Source organism: Nuphar pumila, chromosome 17, assembly GCF_984573655.1.
Source record: "Nuphar pumila chromosome 17, dmNupPumi1.hap1.1, whole genome shotgun sequence".
In the NCBI taxonomy this organism is placed as follows: domain Eukaryota; kingdom Viridiplantae; phylum Streptophyta; class Magnoliopsida; order Nymphaeales; family Nymphaeaceae; genus Nuphar; species Nuphar pumila.
In genome coordinates this window covers 77,467,694-77,494,031 of record NC_143265.1, presented here as the reverse complement: position 1 = coordinate 77,494,031, position 26,338 = coordinate 77,467,694, and the positions used below count along the sequence as shown (strand labels likewise).

The 26,338-nt window shown below is 38.7% G+C and overlaps 3 protein-coding genes across 3 annotated transcripts; all 3 read right to left on the bottom strand.

The window, feature by feature from the left end:
• Window positions 1-5,299: 5,299 nt before the first annotated feature.
• LOC149812326 (Pentatricopeptide repeat (PPR) superfamily protein) lies at window positions 5,300-7,328 on the bottom strand. Its single transcript, XM_089992859.1, has one exon. It carries the CDS (start codon window positions 7,211-7,213, stop codon window positions 5,810-5,812), a length of 1,404 nt encoding a protein of 467 aa, XP_089848985.1. The 5' UTR covers window positions 7,214-7,328; the 3' UTR covers window positions 5,300-5,809.
• Window positions 7,329-11,517: 4,189 nt separating this feature from the next.
• Window positions 11,518-12,155, bottom strand: LOC149812325 (multifunctional methyltransferase subunit TRM112 homolog B-like). The gene has a single exon (XM_089993094.1). The coding sequence runs from the start codon at window positions 12,123-12,125 to the stop codon at window positions 11,757-11,759; it is 369 nt and encodes a 122-aa protein (XP_089849220.1). The 5' UTR covers window positions 12,126-12,155; the 3' UTR covers window positions 11,518-11,756.
• An 894-nt stretch (window positions 12,156-13,049) lies between these two features.
• On the bottom strand, window positions 13,050-21,265 carry LOC149812324 (ubiquitin carboxyl-terminal hydrolase 4-like). The gene is made up of 6 exons (XM_089993334.1): window positions 20,813-21,265; window positions 19,269-19,385; window positions 14,630-14,728; window positions 14,352-14,540; window positions 14,035-14,216; window positions 13,050-13,736 (listed from the first exon to the last, which is right to left on the bottom strand). The coding sequence occupies exons 1-6, from the start codon at window positions 20,933-20,935 to the stop codon at window positions 13,337-13,339; spliced, it is 1,110 nt and encodes a 369-aa protein (XP_089849460.1). The 5' UTR covers window positions 20,936-21,265; the 3' UTR covers window positions 13,050-13,336.
• Between the last annotated feature and the right edge of the window lie 5,073 nt (window positions 21,266-26,338).

Below are 26,338 nucleotides of genomic sequence, written 5' to 3'. Positions count from 1 at the left end.
TGATAAAACCTATGAAATTAAACCTTGATTATATTGGTCAAAAACACCCCCAAAAAAACCAGTGAAACAATTAAGTTAAAAATTGAAATGCACGTAAAGAAAAGCCAATTAAAATAATTGATAAACATAAACACAATAAAGAGAGACTACATATTTGAGCACTATTTGGGTATATAGAGAGACTACATATTTGAGCACTATTTGGGTATATATATATATAGAGAGAGAGGCCTGGAGCAGTTGAAGCACTAAGGGAATCTCTTCTCAACAAAGATGCATTGATCAACAGCAGAAGATTGTCACCACCAGCCTTGCAGGGAGATTCTCAAGTTTGAGGAAAGACAAAAGTAGGGTTTGATTAAAGCCCAATGATTCAGATCAGATCTCACGGGAAGTTACAGAGAGAGAGAGAGAGAGAGTTGCAAGAAGGGAAATGCAACTAAGCTCAGCGGGTCATGAGCCCATGTTTTGGGAAAAAAATAGTTAGAAAATATTCCAGTTTTTTTAAATCCAAGTATTAATTGGATTTACCTTTTTCAGGTTTTTAGAGAAATCTGATTTTTATTTATCTTATTTTAATAGTCAAACACCAAAAAATAAAATGTCTTAATTTTCATTTATCAATTATCTCATTTTATTTGGGATAATCTGGTCTAACCAAACAGACCCTTAAAGAGTAAGAGGGAAGCACTACTTTTTAGGTTGTGAACTGCTGCAACGTGATCACATTGCTATATTTTTCTTCAGTAAGAAAATGAGTGCCCATTACATGGAGCAATGGTCCATGAAGAGAGAGAGAGAGAGAGAGAGAGAGAGAGAGAGAGAGAGAGAGAGAGAGAGAGCATGTTGAGTACAGTTACTGTTTTTTCTTTTTCTTTTTCTTTTTTCTGGTAGTGCATAATCTCCAATCTTTATAAGCTAGACACATGCAAAATTGAGCTATTAGCATAGCATTTTGATACTAAAATTCATAGTAAACCAAAATTAACCACTTATATTAGGCATGCCTGTAACAAGTCAATTAACAGATACAACTGATTTGATGGAATTCAATACTCCGGCCAAGCTTAAAAATACTGGAGCATATGAGCAACCATTTATCATGACCTTTGTCTTGCTCTCATTAGCCTGTCAGCCACCTTGATAAACTAAATCAGTTAATGATTTAAAATGCATCTAAATGGAGCAAAAACTGGATCTTGAGATTGAAAATCAAGTACTATTCTATACAGATTGGTTCACATTTGCAACATTCAACATGAACATATATGCACAATTTCTTTATTTTTTCCTTTTTTACATCAAAGTGTAATCAACATCACGACACCTTCAAGGTTGACATGGACAATGCTGCTCAAACTCTTCAGAGTTCGGAAAATTATACAAGATATTATTATCAGCAACATGGCTTCGTTCAAAGGAGTTGATGCAACTTCAATTAAAGCATTAGTATGAATCAAGCAGTATATCATCTTCCTAATACATGCATCGAGCATCAAATTTAGCTATGAACTGTTGACATGTTTCATACACTCAAACAATAGTAAATTAATGGCCAAAATCTGAATGAGGGGCATCTAATTTGCCATTGAGGTGGGCAAATATCTTAATTTCTCTTCAAAACACCCAAAAGAATTAACCACTTTGCAGAGTCTTCAGTGTTTGTTATCATATGTTAGTTGCCAGATAAGGGAAGGGAGGAAAGAATTAGTTGCCAGATAAGGGAAGGGAGGAAAGAATAAAAGAGGAAGAAACGAATTCTTTTCAATCCACTTCCTCTTTTCAGTTATTTCTGATCAGGTTTTTCATACAATTTCTCCAGAAGTTGATGAGTACCAGCCTATGACAAAGGCTTTTCACGAGTACCAGCCTATGACAAAGGCTTTCTTAGAGCACCTACACAGTTAGTGACACTCCTAACAACCTCAACAATTCGTAAGGAGGGTTGAGAATACATGGATCCTCCTCCAACTCATCTAATACAGACAACAGTACATGAATTTTTAGTTCCTTGGCAGGATTTAATCATTTTCTTGTTATTCAACGGTTCTTACAACAACTAAAGATCTTGAGAAGACATTTACTTGAATCCTAAGTCCCAATACAAGTTTTGAAATTTTAAAATGATTCATCAGGTAATAAAATCCCTTTCTGAAAGCTTTGTGCTTTTCTGCATGGCTGATAGGTGATATGTCACAGGGCAGCATGCCAGCCAATGAGAGCATCTAATTCTGGGGTTGACTGTTTGCAGAGTGCTAGTACATATACTAATAGCATATTTGATGTCTTCACCAACAACAATTGTATGAAGCTTTGCATAGAGCAAATAAAATGACAAGTACTAACCAGTTATAAAAGATATTACAAAGCAAAATAACTACTCCATGCACTACATGATAATAACTACTCTATGCGCCACATGACCAATATTTCACCAAGAAATAAGAATCAACCAAACTACCAATCAAATATGTGACCTTCTGTGCAGGTGCATGTTGAAATTAGGGTCTGTTATAGGGTCTGTTAGAATCTTGTATCTGTGAAAGCCAATGATCTACAATTTTCTCATGAATGCCTTCAATAGATCATCACCACAGATAATTACATCAGAAAAATGAAGTAGAAGAATAGCATAGCCTCTAGCAGACACTGTAAACTCAATGAAATCAAACTCTTCTGGAAATGAACGCATTTACCACACCAAGATCCCAGACCAAATGGTGCTTGTTTGAGACAACAAAGCCTTATAATATGTACATACCTATGTCACATGGGTGCGGGTGCGGGGATTCGGCACTTCCAAAAAACCCAGGTGCGGGGGTGCGGCAGGGGCAAGAATGTAAAATATATATATATATATATATATCATGGTATAGTCTATAAACTTGAACCGGTAACCCCATCCATTTAAAAGTTCCTGCATATGATATTTCAATAAAGATATCATTTAATCAAAGCTTTTGCATATCACACGCACGCTCTCTCAAATGCAAGAAGAGAGAGTAGAAAAGCATTTCCATGCGAGTGTTGGATCTATCCAAGTGATAAGCATATCCTGAATCCAGATCCAGTCTCATGGAGTTAAAAAAAAAAAAAAATGGTGACACTCCACCACGTAATAGGTGCTGAACCACGTGGCTGGGTTCGGGGGAGTCATCCAAAAACGGGAATAACGCTAGTGGGGCGTGACTCGTGAGCTTGACGACGTGAAATGCAGGAAGTGGGGCCCACTGTGTCCTTTTCGGGAGCACAGGTGTCAACATTTTTTGAGTCCCAAGGTGAGTGTCGGGGGCATAGACCATCGTCACCGTCGGTTTCTACAATCCAATGGTCTGCGTCCCACTGTTTCTGCTGGGGTTTACATCCCGAGGGTGAAAGGGGTTCTGGAAGGCGGTGTCCGTTGGCTCCTTGTGCCTTTAAAAGGCGAAGGGAAGAGAGAGAGAGAGCTAGTCTTTTTAGAGAGAGAGAGAAGAGTCAATCGATAGATCTGAGGGATGGCGAAGAGGAGCGTGAGCGATCTGAGGGAGGAGGAGCTGAGGGGGAAGAGGGTGTTTGTGAGGGTCGATCTCAACGTCCCCCTCGATGAGAACCAGAAGATCACCGACGACACCAGGGTCAGGGCCTCCGTCCCCACCATCAAGTACCTCGTCGATCGTGGTGCCAAGGTCATCCTTGCCAGCCATCTGGTAACCAACTCTCTCTCTCTCTCTCTCGTGGTTTTTTTATTGTAGCTCTGGTGTCGATTGGTTTGGTTGGTAGAGATCCGAGGTGTATTCCAAATGCCATTCCGAGGTGAGTAGCCTGATTCATTGCTTTAAATTCTGCAGCCCATTTCATAGGGCAATTTTTTTTTTTAAAAAAAAAAATCCCCCCCAAAAAATGGACAAAAATGACCCTGGGTGCGGCCAACGCACCCAGGGTCGGGTTGACCGCACCCGGTGCCGCACCCGCACCCGCGTCGAGTCGCGTCGACGCGGGTGCGGCACCCTGCTAGCCGAATCCCTGTGACATAGGTACATACTATTCTAGGAAGTCAGTAAGTAAAAAAGGAGTTTTCACGTAGATATTCAATCTGATCAGAGAAAAGAATTATTTGCATCATAGTCATATGATCGGACCTTATATAGAAGAAACTAGAATCCTGACGGTTGTTGTTGTTTTTCTTTTTTCTTTTCTTTTTTTAATTTTTGTAATCCTGACAGAAATTGTTGTTGCAGTAGAAACGAGATTCATGCAATTTTGATAATTGCACCAATTTGCGACAACTTAGGAATATAATGTGCAACAATCTCATAAAAAAAATACTCTTCATCAACCATTTAAAATCAATATTAAGCTTCCCTTATATCCGAAAAAGGAAAAAAGAAAGCAGCAGTTCAAGTACGATACATGAACCAACATAACTATTGTAGCATAACCAGCTAATGCTCAGCATCCTCCAACTGTAAACCTCATGATAGCAGTGAAAAACCATAAGAAACAGTAAGTTGAGGAGTAACAAAGTCATAAAATGCCTTGATCATATAGAATGCTAAGAGAACCAACGTACCTCAAGAGTAGTAGCTAATAACTCATGTTATGAAGAAGGTATCAGTTGGTATTCAGTAATAAAGAGCAATCTGCGTAGCACCTGCCAAAGATGATATAATGAACATACAAACTCACTTTGCTTGAGGATAAACCAAATCCCTATTTTTCTTAAGTCTAAGTAATTATTTAAGTCATCAAACTTGTTATGTCAAAAGCTAAATTTAGCCATAACCAACTTAAGTGCATATATTCCAAACGAAATACAATCTACACATGGAGGACCGTATTGAATCTATGCAATGCTCAGTATGGCATTTTCACAGAATAAATGTGACTTGCAGGGCAGGAAAGGGCAAGAACACGCTCTGTGATATTCAAATGCATTTAACTGATTTGAAGTAATTTTACATTTTTTGGTGAGGGAATGATTTCTGTATTGTCAAATGACATGGTAAAGCAGGGAACAATCCTCCTTCTAAAGTCAACAAGAAATCTAATGCTATATTGAGAAGCCGCAAATACTCAAAAGAGAAGCATGCAGGATAACTAACACTCCCAAGATTCACAGTGTTAACAACAAATCCTTCCTAGAGCAATGCCAAACAGACACTAACTGAATCAATGGCAATAGGGACACCAGAAAGCCCAAACATACCGCCAAGATTTACTATTCAAGATGAAAGTGCAGATCATGGAGAACTAGCACCCTGAACAGCAGAATAATCAAGCAAGAAATTCATGTTAGCCATATGGGTAATATGATTTAATAGGCAGCAAGCTCAATGACATACAATCATCTTTAGAAGCTAGTGAAAACGATCCCATGAATGCTGAACGTGCCAAATGGCTATGTCTTGAAGAAGGCAATGAACATTGAACCCACATTTCCGTCACACATCACTTCAGATCCATTTACTTCACTTTGAAGTTTGACATCATATGCTCTATTTAGTGTTACAGGCTTACAGTCGATCAGAATTCAGAAGGATTTTCCCTCCTATATCAAGCTCCTGATAGCTACCAAAAAAAAACAAAAAGCAAAAGCATAATTTTATCATTCATTGATGCCTGTGCTGGTTGTACTTAGCCAACTGCCCATATAACGACATTGATGAAAGCCTGTTTTTCTTGATATAAACCAAGAGCTTGAGCTCAGAGTCTCTTGACTAGTCAGCCTTCATTGAAATTGGGATGGAAAACAATCATAAGTAATCTCTCATTCTATACAGAGGCTACGATCCACGGATAGCATTTGTTGCAGTAGGTCCGTGTAATGCTTTCATGATTTCATCAGTTCAACTTGTATCAATTCAGCCGCTTCCCGCACCTTCCTCCGTTCCCAAAAGCCGCTCACGATTGCATTCCATGTGAATTCATCAGGAATGCATCCATCATGCAACATATCACTGACAACTCCAGCAGCTTTATACACCTCCCCTTTCTTGCACAGACAATCCACAAGCACACTGCAACTTCCCAAATCAGCAGAAATTCCCTGCGCCCGCATATTCTGATAAACCATAAAAGCCGTGTTCGCGTCCTTCTCGCTACACAGTCCCCGAACGACCACATTGTGCATACTGGCATGAACTCCCCGAGTAATGCGGTTCGGCATCACTCCGCTAAGGATCATCTCATCGACGAAATTCGCAGCGTCGCGAAACCTCCCTGAATCACAAAGACAACCAATAATCTTGCTGTACAGTCCTGCATCAGGCTTCCATCCCTGCAGCTTCATCCTATCCAGAATCTCCAATGCTTCCTGAGTCTTGCCTTCTTTACAAAGACCACTCACCAACGAACTGTAAGTAATCATGTTCGGCGCCAAACGCTTGCTCGTCATCTTCTCCAACAGTGTAACCGCTTGCGAAGACCGACCGCTTTTACACAGACCATCAATTAGAGCACTGTAAGTTACCACATTGGGCTCGATTCCTCCCGCATTCATGCCGTCGAAGAGCTTCACGGCCTCGTCGAATTCGCCATTTCTGCACAACCCATGTATGATGCAGCTATAAGTAACAACGGTAGGCTCACAATTTTTCCCGCTCATCTCCTTCATCAGCTCCCTGGCTTCACCCACCTTCCCAAATGAGCACAACCCATTGATCAGAGTGTTGTAAGTGTAGCAATCCGGGACGCACCCGTGATCACCCATCTCCCTAAAAACCTTCAGAGCGGAGCCTAGCGTCTGGGGACTCTTGCAGAGTGCCTTGATCAACACATTGATCGAAACCACGTTGTGAGAGACACCCATTTTCTCCATGAATCTGTAGAATCTGTGAGCCAATTTCAGTTGGTTTTCGGAGACGAGGGCGTTGAAGACGGAGACGAACGAGCTCTGCGTGGGCGAGCAATCGAACTCCCTCATCTTCTGAAACAGCCTGAGGGCGTCTAGGGGACGGTGGGCTCGAGAGTAGGATTTGAAGAAGGAGAGGAAAACGCGTTCTGGGCAATCGAGATTCTCGTCCCTCATGCGGTTCAGAAGGTGAAGGGCGGGCTCAAACCGGTTGGCAGCGAGCAGTCGGGAGATGATGAGGGAGAACGTGTCCGGGTCGTGTCTGTACCCATTGGGGTACTCGGCGGCGGCCGAATCGAAGATGAGCACGGCCTTGCGGATGTCCCTCTCCGCCCGAATCAGTTTCTGGACGTGCTGCGGCGTGATGCTTTTCGGCCATCTCATCGGTGCAAAATCTCGATCGGAATCGTTGTGAATTCTTGGGTTTCTAACAGTGAAATGAGAGAAATTGCCCCCCCTCTCTCTCAACTTTGGGCAGGAGGAGAAGTGGTGCTCCCCTCCCTGCTGAGACACCACGCAGAGTAGAACTGCGACTAACGCGGCACATGGACACGGTCAAAAGGACACGAAACACGCTATCGCTCTCTAGTTTTGTACTGGAGATGATATACACGAACACACGACACGATTGTACGTTTAGGTATCCCGTGACTTGTGACTAGGGATGTACAACGAGCCGAGCTAGCTCGAGCTCGACGCGAAGCTTGGCTCGAGCTTTACCTATTTAAGCCCGGCTCGAACTCGTCCATATAAAAGTAAATGAGTCAAGCTTGTACACAAGTCTAGGGTCGACCTACATAAATGAGCCCAACTTGATCAAGTCACTAAACTAGGTAAAGCTCGATTATGCTCATAAAAATGGTATATATAAAATGTGTTTGCAAAAGTATAAACAATAGTTAATATTTCTCACTTTTATTTGAAAGGTTCCCGGCATTGAATCTTTTGCTAGTATAACTTTTTACTTTTACAATAACCTAGCCCGTGTTTTTAAAATATGTATTATATTTTCATCATAAATAATAAAAAATAACTAACCTTGCCAAACGGTGAGGCAAATACATTTTGGAGAGGTGGGAGATCCAATTTCACCTCTTCAAAAGTGAAAGATAATTTTTTTTTTAAACTCGGGTAAAGCTCGGAACCAAACAGAGTCTGGACAAGGATGTTTCAGATCGGCTTCGAGCTCAAACAAGGGTTTTTTCTGAGTGAGCCAAGTTTAAACAGCCTAAGCTCGGCTCGTGTGCACCTACCTGCGACATAGAGTCTACGAAGACATCGCGGGCGTGGCTATCAAATCAATTAAGATGCTTGACCTTGGCTCGAGTTTGCGACTCGTTTAAAAGCTTGATTGAGTTTGACGTTGTTATAAAGCTAATTTTATGCTAAAAAATAATAAAGCCAAGCTCAAGCATTATAGATAGGATTCGAATCAGCTAAATACATGAGAGAAACAGATCCAAATCAAGTCAGAACAGCCAAAAATCACAAAACCCCGATACTGAAATCTGACCCATTTGCATCACTATCAAGCAACACCAAGCTTGACGTGGTTCAGTTCTGTAAACCATGGATGGAAACGAGGAGAGTCCTTGGGGGGGCAAGCAAACACCCTGTGAGACTCGCTTTGTAGGGCCCATGGTCAACTGAAACCGCTTTTACTTTTCATACGAAAATTGTTTCGCACCCCCTTCCCTTAAGAAATGATTTTCGTTCAAATCTCTCTCTCTCTCTCTCTCAAGTAATTTTAAAAGCCACAATAAAGAAATGCACACAATATCAAACTGTTGTCAACCAAGGGATAATATTTGGTCATGTGGTCCTAACCATCCAAATAAGTTAGAAAGCATGGGTCATCTCGGGTCATATCCACAATTGAACCTCGTGGATGGATTCAGCATGCCCCAAATGTTCGGAACGGCTTTTAAATGACATTTGTTGATGAAAAAACATGATTTTATGAGCTGAAAAAATATCACATTGTACGCCCTTGATTTTTCAAAGCTCATAAAATCATGCCTAAAAAAGTCATTTTGTACTCAATGGCAACTTAGACCCTATATCACACGGATACTCTACTTTGGCTCTCGTTCAGTATTCCCTTATATATTAGTCATATTGGAAACTTCACAAAAATGACCACATCCCAATATCTGCGGCCGTATCCATGTGACACAGTTTAGAGGAAATGTTAACCATATATATATATATATATATATATATATATATATATATATATATATATATATATATATATATATATATTAATGGCAAGCTGGGGTTAGACAGACCCCTACCAGTTATACAACAAAATCATTGGGATTTGAACTTGCAACGTCCAAACACAAGGTGTACACTGGCTGCTCCTACCAGACAAGCAGAGCCCCCCGTTGGTATATAATGCTAAATATTTGCACTATTGGACATGAACAATTGGATGGGAACAAAAGTTAACTACAAGTTAGATATCTTAAGCTGCTTACACTATCTACCTTGCCTTGAATATAAGAATATAGAAGATAGACCCACACGCATGACAATTGTTTTTAGGAATCAAAAGACCACACACTTTAGAAAACCTCTCTTTGGAAGCCTTGAGTCACAGGGGAGTTGCTGTTACCCCACTATCTTCCACTGTTTGGGAGAAGTGTGTTGCAGCTTCTCCAATACCGTTTGTTGTTTGAGAGCAATAGCGTTTTTGTTTGACAGAGAAAGCTGGGATTAGACAGACCCCTACCAGTTATACAACCATACCAATGGGATTCGAACTTGAAACATCTCAGCAACTGCTCCTGTCAGACAAAAGAAGCCCCAGTTGGTAGCAATAGGGTTGCCAAAACACTGCTTTGAGGATGAAGCTAGCAACTACAAAAACGAGCGGATCCTGTTAATCTCACCCAGCGTTTACAACCACAAACCCCAACCCTCTTTACTGTAGCTCAGTACAAGTGAGACCCTCAGAGAGGTGGGGTTTGTGGTTGTAAACGCCGAGTGAGATTGCTAATCTCACCCAGCATTTGACAGGATCTGCTCACGCTCACGGGTCCCTTTCTTATGAAAGGAGGCCTGTTTGCCACTGGGGTTGAAACAAACGCCACAGCAGGAAAAAGGGCATGGAGCCCATGCAATTAATGTTGTTCCCCGGGTTTCATATGAAAATGGGGTCGCACCCTTCCACAGGGAGTCATTTTCCATCATGAGACTACCATATGACAGGAAATCAGTGCCCCATCCCCTTACATGTAACAAACATACTTGGGGAACTTCATCCCCACCATATTTTGGAAACACATGGAAACGGTGTTTCCATCCCAATGCAAGGCTCGCAAGTTTGGGCGTCCTTCAGCCATTCTATGTTACGTGAAGGGCACGTTTGCAAGATTTCTGTATTTTCTCAAGATTAAATCACAATCACAACACTTGCTCAAGATTAGTGAAACATGAAAAAAGTACAACTTGTGATTGTGATTGCTGGTTGTGATTGTTCTTGCCCTGCATTTGGTAAAAATTGGAATTGGTCACAAGATTCTGTCCCTGTAACCCGCAATCACAGCTTCTACTTTCTCAACTGTGATTGTCCTTCCTCACCTGTGACCAAAGCAAACAAGGGACACTCGTGTTCAACTGCTCTACCAACCCACTCCACAATTTGCTTAGATTCAATATCAGGAATTTTGCTTCCCCAAAAACTTTTAGATACACTCAGATCTTAGGACAGGTAAGGAAATGAGACGAGCCCCTCATGGCTCATCTTGTGCTGAACTCTTAAAGAGCTCATTTGAACTCGCAAATAGGTTTAGCAAAGCCAAATATGACCACAATAACCAGCTTGGCTCGTATAAGCTTGTTACATAATCTTAAGTATATTTTATATCACACAATGTAGTGCAGTACAAATGGTTTTTTCTCCACGGACTACTGAGAAACCACCCTCGGGATCAGAGACCAAACTGCGCTGGTTTAAGTTGGCTGTAATTACGGTCTCTTTTCAGATGATCAAATGGTTGAAGTACTTGATTTGCAAATTGCAAACAGATAAAACTTCACTGGTTTCACTTCTGAATCATTGTATTTTTCTATGCATGAATCATCTCAAGTTGGGTTCAGTCGGTCTACAAAATATTTTTTGGTAAACAAGCCACCTGGAGCTCTGCTCGTCTAGGTCGGGCTCATTATCAGCTCGAGCTTGGCCTGGGTAGCTTGAAAAACGACCCAAGCTTGAACCACAAGAACCTTCTTAGGTCTTATGATCCAAACCAAAAGCAGAAGCGTAGTGGATGCAAAATAATAACAATAATAAGTCATGATTTAAGCCCAGTTTGAGTAGTTTCTATGTGAATCTTCCCTTTCCATTCTTGGTTATAATCTTTTCATGAAAATTTGTGAAAATTCATACATCGTCAATTTGTCACCCTAACGTACTAGCAATATACCACCCACCAATAAATCCCTAAACATGAATAACCTCCCCTCTTCGTTCTTCTTGCAGCCCCAATCCAAAGTTTTTCTGAACTACCCACCAATCACCTCAGTCATAACTCAAATGGGGGTACATGTTAAATAAGGCGTTGAGATGATTGATTGGTACATAATTCAAACCCCATAAGGAACGGAACGCCCCTCTTGATGAATGAAACCCTAAAACCGAAAACCCTAAAAAAACTCATCACTGCAAACACCAATCAAAATTTTGCGAAATACCCATTTCTTATATCGATACTAATCAGAAAACCCATCAAACAAAAAAGGCAAAAACGGTGTTCAATCCGACACCTTCTACATAATCCCCGCACCAAAGAAAACCCTAATTTCAAGCCTCCAATACGATCGGAATCTCACGAACTATCAGGAAGATTTCATAACGTATCAAAGAAAACCAAAAGTGAGACAAAGAAAGAAAGAAGAGTAGAAAGAGAAAGGGAACTCCCTAGACTTCGTCTTCGTGGAGGAGCATGTTGGGGATGCCCTTGTTGACGGGGAAGCGGCGGCCGGTCTCGGGGCAGATGAGGGCGCCCTCTTCGAGGTGAAGCTCGAGGAGGGCGTGGTGGAACTTGCGGAGGAAGTCGTCGGAGTCGAGCATGGAGGGGTCGGCTCGGTCGGGGAGGTCGGTGTCGCCCATCTTGCGGGCGGCGTCGTGGAGGGCCTTCCACTCGATCTTGGGGAAAATGTTCCTCAGGAAGTCCGGGTTGAAGGCCACCTCCTTCACCGCCGACTTCTCCACCTCCAGCTGGAGTGGGAAGCCGTTCGCCACCCCCTTGATGTTGCAGGACAGCATGTTGTGCGTCAACAACCTCATCTTCTCCCTCTCTCTCTCTCTCTCGGTGATTGATTTGATCGCAAAGGGAGGCAAGGAATGCAAATATATTTGGTCTCCAAACAGGGTCGGACATGGCTGTGTTTGGTCTGATCCAGATTCACATCCTAGCTGCCCACCATCTGCTTTTGGGCCCCACAACTGACAGACTGTCAGCCAAAAAGTGGAACACTTCAAAGTGTGCCGATGGCACGAACCTGACTCATATATTTGGGCTCAAAACAGGACATGGCTGTATTTGGGTCTGATCCAGATTTACATCTCTCTCATAGAGGGGAGGAATGGTGAAAGGGTCACATATGGTATGGGTGAATTTGAGTCTGATCCAGAATTACATTTTGCTTAGGCATTGAGAGGGGTGGGGGCATGAGTTCATATTTGGTACGGGTATGAGTTCATGTTTGGTTATGTCCATAAACTATACATATCCAAGGAGACATGTGAATACAATTGTTTTTTATGACAGAAGAACTCTCACCAATGCAAAAAAAAACCCGGGTCCACCTCTGAAAGCTACGGATACACCATTGCACCAGTCGGGTTTGATCTAGTGTCTTCATCTCAACACCCTCACAATATGAATACAATTGTTGATTTTATGCATGAGATTAACATGCTCTAGATAGCATGAGATTCCTCCTAGAAAGGAAAGCCAAACAATCCCCATCCAAATCGCAGTTACTTTTCTATGAAAAGTTAAGACCGACGTTGGCCTTATGGAAGTGAACGATATAAAAAGCAGATGCTTCTCATTTACAAACTGGGTAAAAAACTGAGCTCTACTCATATAATTCCCTTTTGCAATCTATCTCGCATAACCAAGAAAGGCAACAAGCAATCTTCCAATGGGTACAGTCCAATCCCTGTCACACTCGCTTGATATGCATACATATAGAAAATGAAAGAGAATAATGTTTTCTATAAATATTATTTGATATTGAGAGCAATGAAGCAACCTCATTTTCTATAAAATACTCAGAATCGAAGAATACAAGCATCTGTGAACTCTCAACCGCCATTTACACTCCTTTATTGTCGAACAGGCAAAGGATAGTGTGCTCCCACCATCCACTGTACATAGCAATCTGCAACCTTTTCATATCTCATGCAGCTCGTTTTGGAGTAGCTCTTTCACAAAGGAGAAAATGAAGAAAATTGAAGAATCACTGAGTTCATCGCGAAAAAGCCTCTCTTCAACTCTTGCCTCCTAAGCTTTCATAAAACAGAATGTACCCATGATCTGTGTTGCTAGAGTACTCCTGGGCTGACCCGAAAAACGTCTGCACAGCCGACTCATCTATCATCTCCACGTTTTCGTCATCAAAGAAAAGCCAATGGTTGTGGCTCTTCACCAAGCTGACATAATGACCATGATTTGGACCACTGCCGACATGAACAACAACAGCGAACAAAGAATATTCAGAGTCTGTGCTGTCCATGGTGTTGCTTAGCTTTAGCTCTAGAGGAAAGACAACTCTGTATGATAGTTTTTTGTATCGGCCAAGCTGCTCCATGTATTTGAAGCGTTTCAAATGGATGACAAGGATGTGAGGGGGCTTCTTTATCTTCATCCTCTTCTGTGCTTCCTGCAAGCTGCAGATCAAGGAGCTCCGGTTAAAACAAGACCAATATACCATCAGGAAAGCAGGAAAAAAAGTCAAAAAAGGTAAAAAAATAGAAGGTTGACAAATGGCTCAAAGACATTTGAAACAGCTTAAAATTGACTGTATTTTACAGCAAATGACATAAAATTTGAGCTACCAACAAATAAGGAAATTGAGTTGCGCAAGTCTCCCACCAACTAAAAATCATGAAAAGGACGACAAGCATGCAACACAATTCCATCTGTTGATGGCAAGGAAGATTAAAGAGAAGGATGTAAACACTAAACCTGCAACATTTATCACAGAAGAATTTATCCTCAGCATTCAATGTTTCAGTAGAACTGAAATTTTTTAGACAACTGGTGATGGAACTGTTCTGTTCAATGTCAAGGCTCAAATCTAAAAATGTCTCATCCCTTGCCGTTACTGTTTCACACCTTAGGCACCTTGTTTCATTGGTGAGGATACCCTGTTAAGAGAAATGGAAAAACACATCAATATAACATTGGCCGTTGAAACAAAGAGCAAAATAATACCATCTGAAATGATGCACATTCTGCAAATTACTCAATAAGGTGCTAGATTAACAGACAATGGTGAGTACCTGGAAAATTTTGTGAACCCATGTAGTCACAGGCTCTTTTTGGATGCCATTTGCTTGAACATTGCAATGCCCATTTGCAGTCTTTTCTGATGGAGATGAATTCTCTGGAGAATCATTTGCAGCATTTGATTCTTTCTCAAGGATATCAACAAGCTCATTTAATAAGAAATTCAAGAATTCATGTGCATCCTACACCCCAAAAAAGGAAAAAAAAATTGAGTTACCTTCCAAAAAGAGATGAGCAAAGTTTGTAGAGACATCTAAGGTGGCCACCATACCTGATGCATGTAACTACGAAAAAGCTCATGTTGTTTCTTCACTCTCTGAACAAAACGTTTTGGAGCAATAACACCAGTTTTCTTCTTCTGAGAGCTTATCTGTATCAAATAAACCATATTTTTGGCACTAAAGAAAATGCATGCAGTAGAGAAACATAACAAATGCCCCATTCAACATATTTATGAAATACAAACACATACAAGTCCATTTTAAAGCCAAAGTGAAACTATATCCACAGGAAGAGCCTTAACGTGTCTCAAACGTAACTAAGGAAGCAAAAAGTCAAAGCAATATCAAGAAGCACTTTGAGTGAACCAGTAAAGCAGGTCAACTTTCTTCCCTTTCCTGTCAAAAAGAATACTGTTCCTGATAAACTTTCAATTCATTCTAGGTTTACTGAGCAAAGACCAAGATTTATTTAGAAAAACAGAGAAGGATCTTGTTGCAAGTCTCTGAAATTCAATAGAGAAATGGTCAATAAGCTATTAGGTGCATCCTGCTGTAATCCATTTCCTCGAATGTGTTTTCTTCAAGTTAGCTAGCCATTCAATAGAAACAGTGCTAGAATTACTTCCTGCCTAGTTAGTATAGGAAACCTTCATCTCCTTTGCATATCCACTCAGGTCATCAAGCTCATTTTTGTAGAACGTGCTGCAAACACAAATCAACTTCAAAGCTACAATAGCTCCTCTATTGAGCAATGTATTAGAAAAATCATTTGTTCTTATCCAGGCACTACCAACATTCTCCAATGTCCAAAAAGAAAATTCCCATCATTAGCAACCACTGATTGGATTTAACTGTCAGACATCATCATCCCACAAACAAATGGAGACCACCTGCAGAATTCACATGCACCTAGACCCTTTCCTTGCATTAAAACTTGATGAAAAATGAATTGCCTCAGTGTTTGCAGCAAAGAAGTAGATTTGTAGATAAATTAGGCAGTTCAAATGATGTAGTTCACCATCCAACTTAAAATGAGTTATTACTAATTACCGTTATCTTCATAAATAAGCAGCATAGGAGATACTTTTCATAATAAGATGGTTGACACAGGAGTCCATAATCTACCAGGGTGGGAGAGAATCAAGTGAACAGAGGCATCACTGCCTATCTCTGCATGACATGTTAACGAATTTATGAATGCTAACAATCAAGTAAATGTGCCTTAGATTCACCTTCAACTCTTCAAAGTTCAAACACCTCAGAAATGCTGGTGATATTATTGGTCAAAGTAAAAGCATTCTCTGACCACCTTAATCTACGGTGGTATGAGAGAGGCACAATTCTCTTAATGGTAGGCTTTCTGAGTCTCAACATGTCTCATGAAGTATGCTCATTCTTCCCATAATAATTGGTGAATTTCAGTGTAGGCTTTCTGGCTGGGTTTTAACAAGTCTCATGAAGTATGCTCATCCTTCCCATAATTGGTACATTTCAACTTAGCCGCTGTGCCCCATTAAAGGGCCTCTAGCCATGTGCTTCATAACAGCCCAATGAAGCAGTTAAGATGGATCAACCTACAATAGCTCCAAGGATGTAACCCAATCCTTAGATTAAAATCTTAAACAACAGTATGATTTCCATCAAGAACCTGATTTGGGAACACCCAACCACTGAGAAGTGAGAATGGTGAAGGAGGTTAATAAGATGGCAATGCACAAAATGGTAGGATCCACTGAATCAAACGTAGAAGACTACCATAGAGGCTAAATAGATAATCATCAATGCCTTTTCACAACCCTTCCAGTTTTTGTTTGGATTCATCAAAAAGTAAAATTGCAACAAACATGTTTTGGAGGCTTTTGCAATCAGCTTGGCAGAAACTTTGCTTAAAACACTTGTAGCAACATCAAAGATAAAAGTGAATCCATTATTTGTTGATCAACAGCCAAGCAAAATAATTGAAGTCACCAATTTTTCACGAAAAACCCTAAACTCCAATGACAAAATCCTCAAGTTCTTATTGTTATTAGCATTATATTATTGGACAACACTCAGCAATTAACACATGACATGCAACTGCAATGCCAATTGCTGGAAAATAAATTCGACGATAGGAAATCTCTAGGACATAAAAGTCAACTAGGAAAAAATATCTTATCTTGCAATTTTTCTATTACCATAGGAAAAGGGGAGATTTAACTCATACTCTTTTTTTTGTTCTTGCTAAAGCCTATTGGTTTTTCACCATCAGAAAACAGCCCGGCCTGTGAGCAGCTTTTTCTGCTGCACTTGGCAAAAGCAACTAGAAACCTTAGGCATCTGCATCTTCCCCCCCCCCCTCCCCGCCTTTGTTTCTACCAATTGATTCCTACTCTCTAGTCTATTCTTGACAGGCAGCACATAGACGATTTTCTAGTTGCTCTTTCGTGAAGGGATCCCCACCACCATGCATCTTGGCAAGAATGGGAGCTTTCTCCCAAGATCATCCACAGGACCACAACATAATAAGTGCTAAATGAAGAAATTTTCCATACAGCTAACCTGTTTTCATCATCGAATTCACATGCCCATCAAAATTCTCATGCTTAAAGCTTCATTTACTTTAAATCAGACAAAACTTTTCACGTTGTTTACCAATGGCGGTGGGTTTTCTCTCCTAGTTCCGTTTCAAAGAAAATCTTTCATCTATAAAAGGTTTTCTTCACCCAAACAGATAATTTCAAGTGAGCAAACAGAATTGCACACTCGATCTCATAGATCATATAGAAATTTGTGAAATCTGTAATTCATGGAAGTTATATGTAAAGCTTGGATGGAGATCTTTCATATCTTTCCAGATCCACCCTACAGCATGGGTTCAAAAAACCAAAATAAATTATTCATTTCTAGGCCTTAAAAAAACTGACTCTTGAACCTTTTTCCCACTCATATCACATCAAAGTATTCCAGAAGAAAAAACTGCAAAATCCATCAAGATTAATTGGTTTCACCATTTCCCTTCTTAAGCATCTTTTGTCAAACAAATGCCAATGACTAGAACAACCATTTAAATAGCACGATATATCATTTCAAGAAATAAGAATAGTTAATAACAAATAGAAGAGTCAGATGGCAACATCCTGCACGTGAGGAAATCAATGCTAGTAAGAAAGTGGGAAACTTATCATCTCTTTTGAAAGATAAACTAGAATAGGCATCTGATAGGAGGAGGGAAGAGTGCATATGCATGTGTAAATGTGTGTAGTTGTGCATGCTTTGCATTTCTATATTCCCACAAAATTTTTGCATTCGCAGCACTTGATAAATCATATGCAGAAGCAGCTAGGATGAAAACACAAGCCAAAAAGCAATCCCAAAAAGCCTTTCAAAAAGGCCAGCTTGTACAATTGTGCACGATAACAAGCCTAGTGGAGAGGTCAACCACCTCTCCAAATGGTGCTCCCCTAATGAATCTCATAGTAAAGGTGAAAAATGGGCATCTTCCAATACGTTCAACACTACTGGGCTCAAGGTGAAACCATCTCCAATGAAACTAGTTGGAGCTTTGGACCAATGAATATGTCACAACTTTTGAACTACCAATTTCCAAGGAAAGGCCTCTGCATGGAGGGTCCTTGGAAAAACGTATCTTCTAGATACTGTCAACCATATGGAGAAGCCTTATATGATTAGAGATCAGGGAGAGAGTGAATCTTCTAAATAGCAACAACTGCAGGACTGCAGCAGCAACTTTCCAGGATGGCCCAAGAATATGGGCATTCTAGAATCTAAACTCACTGCTTCATATGAAAACATTCCTAACAAATGCTGGATCATTTAAAAGGGAAAGCAAAGGACACTGAATTTTAACTTGCAGCCACAATCCACCAGTTACATGTGAAGCTTGCAAGAAATGATTGAGACTAGATCTGATGATAATAATAAAAGGCTGCTGGAAGATCCTAGAATAGATCCAGTCCCACAAGCAAGGAATGTCGCATAGATGGTGACCCTTCTTTTCACTTTGAGTTTTGACCTCATGATATCCTTTCTTTCTGGATCAACTTCTTGATATATCATGCATTCTTTTTCATTTTATCATTACTTTGGTTGTTTTTTTTTATAAAAGAAAGGAGTTTCCTAAAATACAAATTATCATGTCATACATAACAGCTTAGAAAATTCCAAAGGGTTGGGTTTCAGTGCCATTCAGCTGCAATTTGAAACACTGAAATAACTGACAATGTTTGCATTGCAAACAGTAACAAAGAAAAGTAGTATATATGACAATGAACATCCACATGTCAATGTCATGCAGTTGTCCATTAAAATGTTGAAATGACAGAAACTATCCAAATTGAAAATAATACCCAGGAAAACTCCATTACCACCCATTATTACAGCCGTTTAACGATTGTGTCTAGTGATTGCCACATTTTTGGAACAAAAAGGTCTCTAAAAATTTATCAAATGATCTGCACTGCAAAATAATCATCGCATGTATTATTCTCCATACAATACAAAAACTTTACTCTTAAAAATGAATTAAATGTGAGTCGTGAAAAAGATGATCTCCATGCTTATTAAGAATCACTAAGAAAAAAGAAGGGTACAACAAAAAGAGAAAAAAACTCTAATTCTGAAGTAGGAAAGGAAGAAGATCCTGGTTACTGAACATTGATGCAACTAATTCACTCTCTAGACTTGTACCTGTGTAAATAGATCGGCCAAGCATGTCAAAAGAGTCTCCTCTGCATCTGTGGCATTCTTGTTGTTAGCATAATACTCTAACAACTGATCTCGGAATGGTACACAAAAATATAGTGCCTGTACCATAAAGTAAAGATGAAGTGATTGTTATTTCAGAATGTAACCTCAAATTAAAGAAAAATGAGAAAAATAAAGGTGCCAACACCCGCTACAACTGCAGCTAGAAAAACCGACATATATAAGACAGTACAGGGTGAGGACCGTGAGCTACATGGCAAGATTATATCCAAGAAATATCTGAAAATGAATGTTTCCAATATAAAAAGAGCCCAAACCATTCTAACATAATTAGATAATCAAAAACACCAACTGAATTAATGATTTTTAAAATCGAAGACCTAAAAGGTTGCAAACATCAACTTATAGAGCACTGAATTGGAAGAGTTCCATCAAGCCAAAATCCGTAGGAATTGTCAATTTTTTTTCTTATTTGTATGATTGGTTAACATCCATAAGAAGGCCAGTGACCAGTCACAAGATATTTTCAAACACAAGGATTACAAATTCATCTATTAGAACTAAGGGTTCTACACTGAGTAAGGGAAAAACCATAAACTATCAAAAGTTTACAACTTAAAAAGTCAGCATACAACAATCTGTTGTTACTATGTGCTGTCTGGTCTGGCTAATGGCTCCATTCCTCCACTCGACACTCGCTTAGCAAGCAACAAAACAATCAAAATCCATGGAACTCGGCCCTGGACCATGGTTGCCATTGAGAATACATGCTAATAGACAATCTACGTTGCAAATGATTTGTTTTGTCCGGTAACTCATTAAATTATATTGCGAATAGCTTAATGTGCAGTAGCGAATCACTTAACCACGTAGGGCACTGGCCATAGAAGATGAACGATCCTTTACCATCAAGCCTCGGTCTAGATATAATCTTGGTACAGAATTTGGAAATTGCCAATGATATTGAGCTAGGCACGTTGTTCAAGAAGACCATCACGGGATAAGCCAAACACCAAAATAGAGTATATTCAACGTGGACGTCTCATCCCAACTTTCACGAAAGAAAAGGAAAAAATACAGTCTCATAAAGAGTAATTCACTGAAATAGTTGCAAATAAGAATCATTTGACAAAGAAACACTAACAACTTTCGTTTCGATTGATCCACTGCAACCACAAACCACTCTCTTTAGAACCGAGAAAACACGATCGCCCGCCCGTTGAATTCTAATCCCCAATACCCAAAAGCAATAAAACGTCTCCACATGTGACCTCAAAGTTACAACCAACAATTCTAGGCATTCCCCGAAACCCCACAACAGAAATCACCAAAAGAAATCATCCAATCGCAAATTCAGCCCACACCCATGAATACTAACAGCTACCAACATCGCAAAATCGAGTGAAACTCCAAGATGACAAGATCTAATAGGCCACCAATAAAATATTTATGGGGATTTGGAGATGATGATGGAAAGGAAGATAATTAGGGGTTCAAGAAGGAATGTTGTGGGTGAAAGGAAGAACCTGGAGAACGCTGTTGCAGTAGCAAGTGTTGCCGAAATTCTCGAGGCCAAAATACCTCTCACCTTCTGGAAACTGATCGCCTAGTGCCTTTTCTAGCTTCGATCCCGCGGCTCCCATGACCATGAAAGCAGAAACCAGTCTCCCTTCTGATCCACCGAACCACCAATCTCTCTCTCTCTCTCTCTCTCTCTCTCTCTCTCTCTCTCTCTCTCTCTCTCTCTCTCTCTCTAACAATGGGAAAGTGGAAAAAAGAAATCAAATAGACTGATACTGGTAATCAGAAGGCAGTTTCCCAATGGAGATGGGAATTCTTCAATGGTGGTGAGAAGAGTGGGTGTGATTCTGATCTGCTCTTCTTCACAGTTTTCCGGTTGACCATCGATGGTAGAGGCACGAATTTGTTCGTGTTTTTGTGCGTCTTACAGCAAACTCTAACGTGATACGACTTGCAGCAAAATGGGCACTAGTTTTTATTGCCATAAATACAAAAGGGTATCGTCTCAACCTTAAGCACGCCTACGCTTTTGGTTTTACGTATACGTTTTGGTTGGGAGAAGACTTGATGATGATGTTGGTAGTAGCTGTGTGAATTGGGTTTTGGATTTTCGAAAGTAGAACTCTAAGATGTTTAATGTGTTAATGCAAATTGTTGTTGTTTTTTTAATTTATAACCCGAAGAAACCGTGCCTGGCACGAAGACATGGTCGTTCTAACTCAGCCTGCCATATCTACTGTCGTCGTGCCGGCAGCTTACAGAGGCTAGAACCCTTATCCTCAGGACTTATGCTACGCATTGGCTTGTGCAGAAGAGCGATGTCTATGAGAATCTAACCTTGACTGCTCCGCTATGCCAACCCCCTTGGGGCTAATGCAAAGTTGAAAATTTTGGGTGTTTATGTTTTCACAAAATGTACAAAGGGAGGCAGTGCTTGTTTGGCAGGAGCAGTTAGTGCATGTCACCTTGTGCTGGGAGGTTGCAAGTTCGAATCCCAATGGAAAATAAAAACTTTTTCATAAAATGTCAAGTTCTAGTTTGCTTTGACAAGGCTTTGTGTGTTTTGAGGGTGGAAGTGGTGTGGTTGGGTAATGACTAGATTGGTCTTTGAATTGGGTGTTGAAATTTTCATCTTTGAGATTGTGGTTTTCATGAATATACCTTCGGTTATTGGTTTTGGAGAAAGTGGACGGATATTTGGGGTTTTGATTGGATTGGGATAGGTTTGAGTTGCAATAGCTTAGTCTGGAAAGGTTCGTCACCACGCTTGACTATCCAAAAGGGTGACATAGAACGTGAAGGAAAAAGCAAACAGTGGGTTCGTGGAAATAGAGGGTATATTTTTGCTGCTATTGAAAGTATACATATAAAGGAACTAGGTTCAGTCATGTCGCCATGACGTTCCAACGGTTTTTTTTTTTTAAATCATTTTTTATGAAACCAACCTTGTAGATTTGATTTACATGTTTTTTTTTTTGTTAGTGGGAATCGACTTGTGAATCGTCTGAATATGACACGTGATGAGTCTGATTTTGATGATAAAAAACTTAAGAACCAGCTTTGATAACAAATGTTTTTTTTTTATGTATAATTAAATAGGATTTTTTATGAATTGAAAAACTTTAAAAGTTTCAAACCACTGATTTGTAGCATATTATAAAATCTTATGTACACATCAGAAAAATATGTTAAAGAGATAGTTCACCATAGAGATGACATCCGCGACATCAGATTTGCCAAAAAAATACATATGAAAATATTTTTAAAAGTGGTTAGGATGGATTTTTTATGATTTAGAAAACTTATATATATAGTAAGGTTTGGTGCTCCCGGAACACCTACTCTCACCTAATAGAAGCTTTAGATTTTCATTTTTTTTTTTGCATTTTTTTTCTAGATCAAACGTTATAGATATGATCTATAAGTATTATTTAGTAGAAAACAAGTTTTGGATCATGTGATTATAGCATACATGTAGTTTTTTAAGACCTTTAAAAATCAACGGCTCACAATGTATCAAAATTTCATGACTTAAAAAATCCTAATTTTATGTCCAAAAAATATCATCCAAAACATGATTCCTATCTAATAAACTATGTTGATCCATAAGGTCTGACTGAGAAGATACAACCTACAACTATGGTTTCTAGGATGTGGGAGTAGGTGCTGCCTGAGCTCCTGAGCCATGCTAGTGAGCAAGAAATCATAAGTGCAAGTTGTATCAAAACAGATTAACTACATAGATGTGTTTAGTATGGTCTCTTTGCTAGGAATTGCATGTTTGATCATTTTTTAAACACTTAAAAATATGATTTTTCAGTCATTAAATTTTCATACAATACGAGCTAGCTTTTGGAAAAAAGCATAATCCACAAAATACCATTGCTACTAAGAAAATTATGTAAATCACATTTGTAGGGTCAGGTTTAGAAGAAAATGAACAAATATAAAAAAGAGTGATTGATACTGAATATGGTAACTTTGATAGTATATATATATATATATATATATATATATATATATATATATGAAAGGGGATGGTCCAACTAAAGGAAGTTAAAACCCATTCAAGTTACTTTTAAAAATCATATTAAAATCATTTTTTGGCAAATCCGACCAGGATGTGATCTTTATGATAAAAAACCTAAGAAATGACTCTTATTGCAAACTTTTTTTATGCATTGATTAGATTTTTCAGATTTATAAAACTTAAAATATTTCAAACTGTTGATTTTTAACACATTATAAATTTAACACACATATAAAAAATGCCACAAGAGCCAATTCTTAGGTTTTTTACCATGAAAATAGCATTCATGCGGTCATATTTACCAAAAAACACTTTTAAGGTCGATTTTAGAAAGTGATTTTGAGCTTGTACTTTTCTTTGGTTGAGCAGTCCTCTCTCTCTCTCTCTCTCTCTCTCTCTCTCTCTCTCTCTCTCTCTCTATATATATATATATATATATATATATATATATATATATATATATATTCAAAACCCTATTTGAAACTCAAAGGGGCAAGTCATATTGACCAAATCTAACCCCATAGATGTTTTCAGCATGCTTAATTTAATAGGAATTGGCCATTGGACAATGTTTTTTCAACAAAAAAACATGATTTGTGACAGGTGAAATGTATGTAAGGTTAACATTTGGTCAGATGGCCATTATGTATAAATGAGTTTTTTTTTTTAAATTTTAAATTTTTAGATTTTTTTTCATGAAACTGATCTTATAAATGTGATCTACATGGATTAGTTAGTGGCAATCAAGTTTTGGAACCTCCGAGAACACAGGTACAATTTTATGAGCCTTAAAAAATAAACCACTTAGAATGTGATACTTTTTGGGCTCTCAAAACATTATGTTTTTTGTGAAAAAGTACCATCCAAAAGCCAATTCCTAGCATGGACTATGCTGAATCCATCTTTCACTGTCTAATGGGGTCAACATAACCTGCCTATGATTTCTTACTCATTTGGACGGTGAGGTTGACACAACCAAATGTTATATACAACAACAACGCCTTCATCCCAAAACAATTGGGGTCGGCGATATGAACCAAAAAAGAAAATCATTCTGGGTCTTCCACATGAATCCTTCTCCTCCAATCATTTCTATCCAATGTCATGTCCTCGGTGAGATTCAAAGCATTCATATCTTTTTCTATCATCTCCATCCAAGTCTTCTTAGGCCTACCCCGACCTCTTTTAACTAATATGAGAAATGTTATATATATATATAGAGAGAGAGGTAATTGCTAACTACTTTTCTAGTTAATTGGATTTTTGAAGGGTTTTCTACATGTTTTTTTTTTAATCTGACAGTATAGATGTAGTCAAAATGGTCCATTAACTAAGGAACGATACTTGGACTATGTTTTTTTGATAAAAATATATTTTTTTAAGTTTTAAATATTTATGAAAATCATACACCATCAATTTTTAAACCTTATAAAAACCTACATGAGTATCAAAATTGGATAATCCAAGGGTCGATGCATATAAAATGAAGTAGGTAGATTACACATGTATGGTTAGATTAAAAAAGAAAACCTTCAAAAAGCTTGTTAGCTAGAAAAGTGGTTAGTAGTTACGACTCTCTCTCTCTCTCTCTCTCTCTCTCTCTCTCTCTCTCTCTCTCTCTCTCTCTATATATATATATATATATATATATATATATATATATATATATATATATATATATATATATATATATATATCGAATGTGTTGTTACATCGAATGTGCATACGTTGCTGATTGTGTACTCATTATAAAAAAAGTAACTTTTAGTGCAATTGTAATTACGACTAAAGGTCATTTTTTTGCCCAAACTTTTAGTAACGGTATTTGATTGCTGCTAAAGGTCCTTTTTTAATACACTTGGTGAGTGTTTGCACGTCCAACTTCATTCAAATTTTCTGGGTTCGATGATACTCCCTATATATATGAGAACTGCACATATTAGGCCCCATTTCTCGTTTTGCCATGTTCTGCCCTATAGGTTTTAAGTGTTTTATGATAGATCAGTGTTTCACATGATTGATTTAGTGGGAATCAACTCTTGGATCATGTTTTTTGATAAAAAAAATATGTTTTTATGAGTCGGGGAAAACTGGTACCTTCATAGCCAATGATTTTGGATCACCGAAAAAGTCTCTATATAGGTTAGATTCTGGCAATCCAAAAGTTGGTTCTCACTAAAAAAAACCTATAGATCACATCTACGATGTTAGAGAAAAAAATACTTAAAACTACAATTTTTAAAGGGGCCAATGAGACCTAACGAAAAAGAGGGACTAAGGAACACATTACTATATATATATATATAGTAATGAGTAGGTGCCTGACACTTTTTGTGCCTACCGCGTGCCTATGATCTTTAAAAAGATTATTTCTATTTTTTATAAAATATGACCATACAGATGTGATCTACATGCTTGATTTTATGGGAATCAACTTTTGGATTGTTCGACTCCAACACCAAATTAGGTTTTTATAAGATTCAAGAATCAATGGTCTATAATTTAAAAAATATTCAATTCTTAAAAAATTATGTTTTTATTAAAAACATGATCCAAGTGTGATTTTTTAGCAAATTTGTAACACCCTAAAATTTTTAAACCCTTTAAAAGGGAATTTAGTTAATAATTTTGAGCCTTTGCATCAAGATTGACATTTAATATTAATGATTATTGGGTCATCATGAAAATTGGATCAAAAAATGGTTAAAATTGGGTTTGGATCAGATCCATTTAGATTTGGGGTATAGTCATCATTTCTATAATTATTTATGACTTTTTGGGCAAGGGCCGTGCTCAAAATTTTCAGAAATAGTGGAGGATTAAATAGGAAAGGGATAGGTTATGTATTGTGTTTAAAGAATTTGTTTTTTATGGAGAATGTAACAATTAAAATTAAGAGCAGTTTTGGTATAGGAAGGATATGTTGGAGATAAACCAACTATTGGGAGTAGTTGGTCATTTAGGGGCATCTATCATTAAAATGAACAACTCAACCTCCACC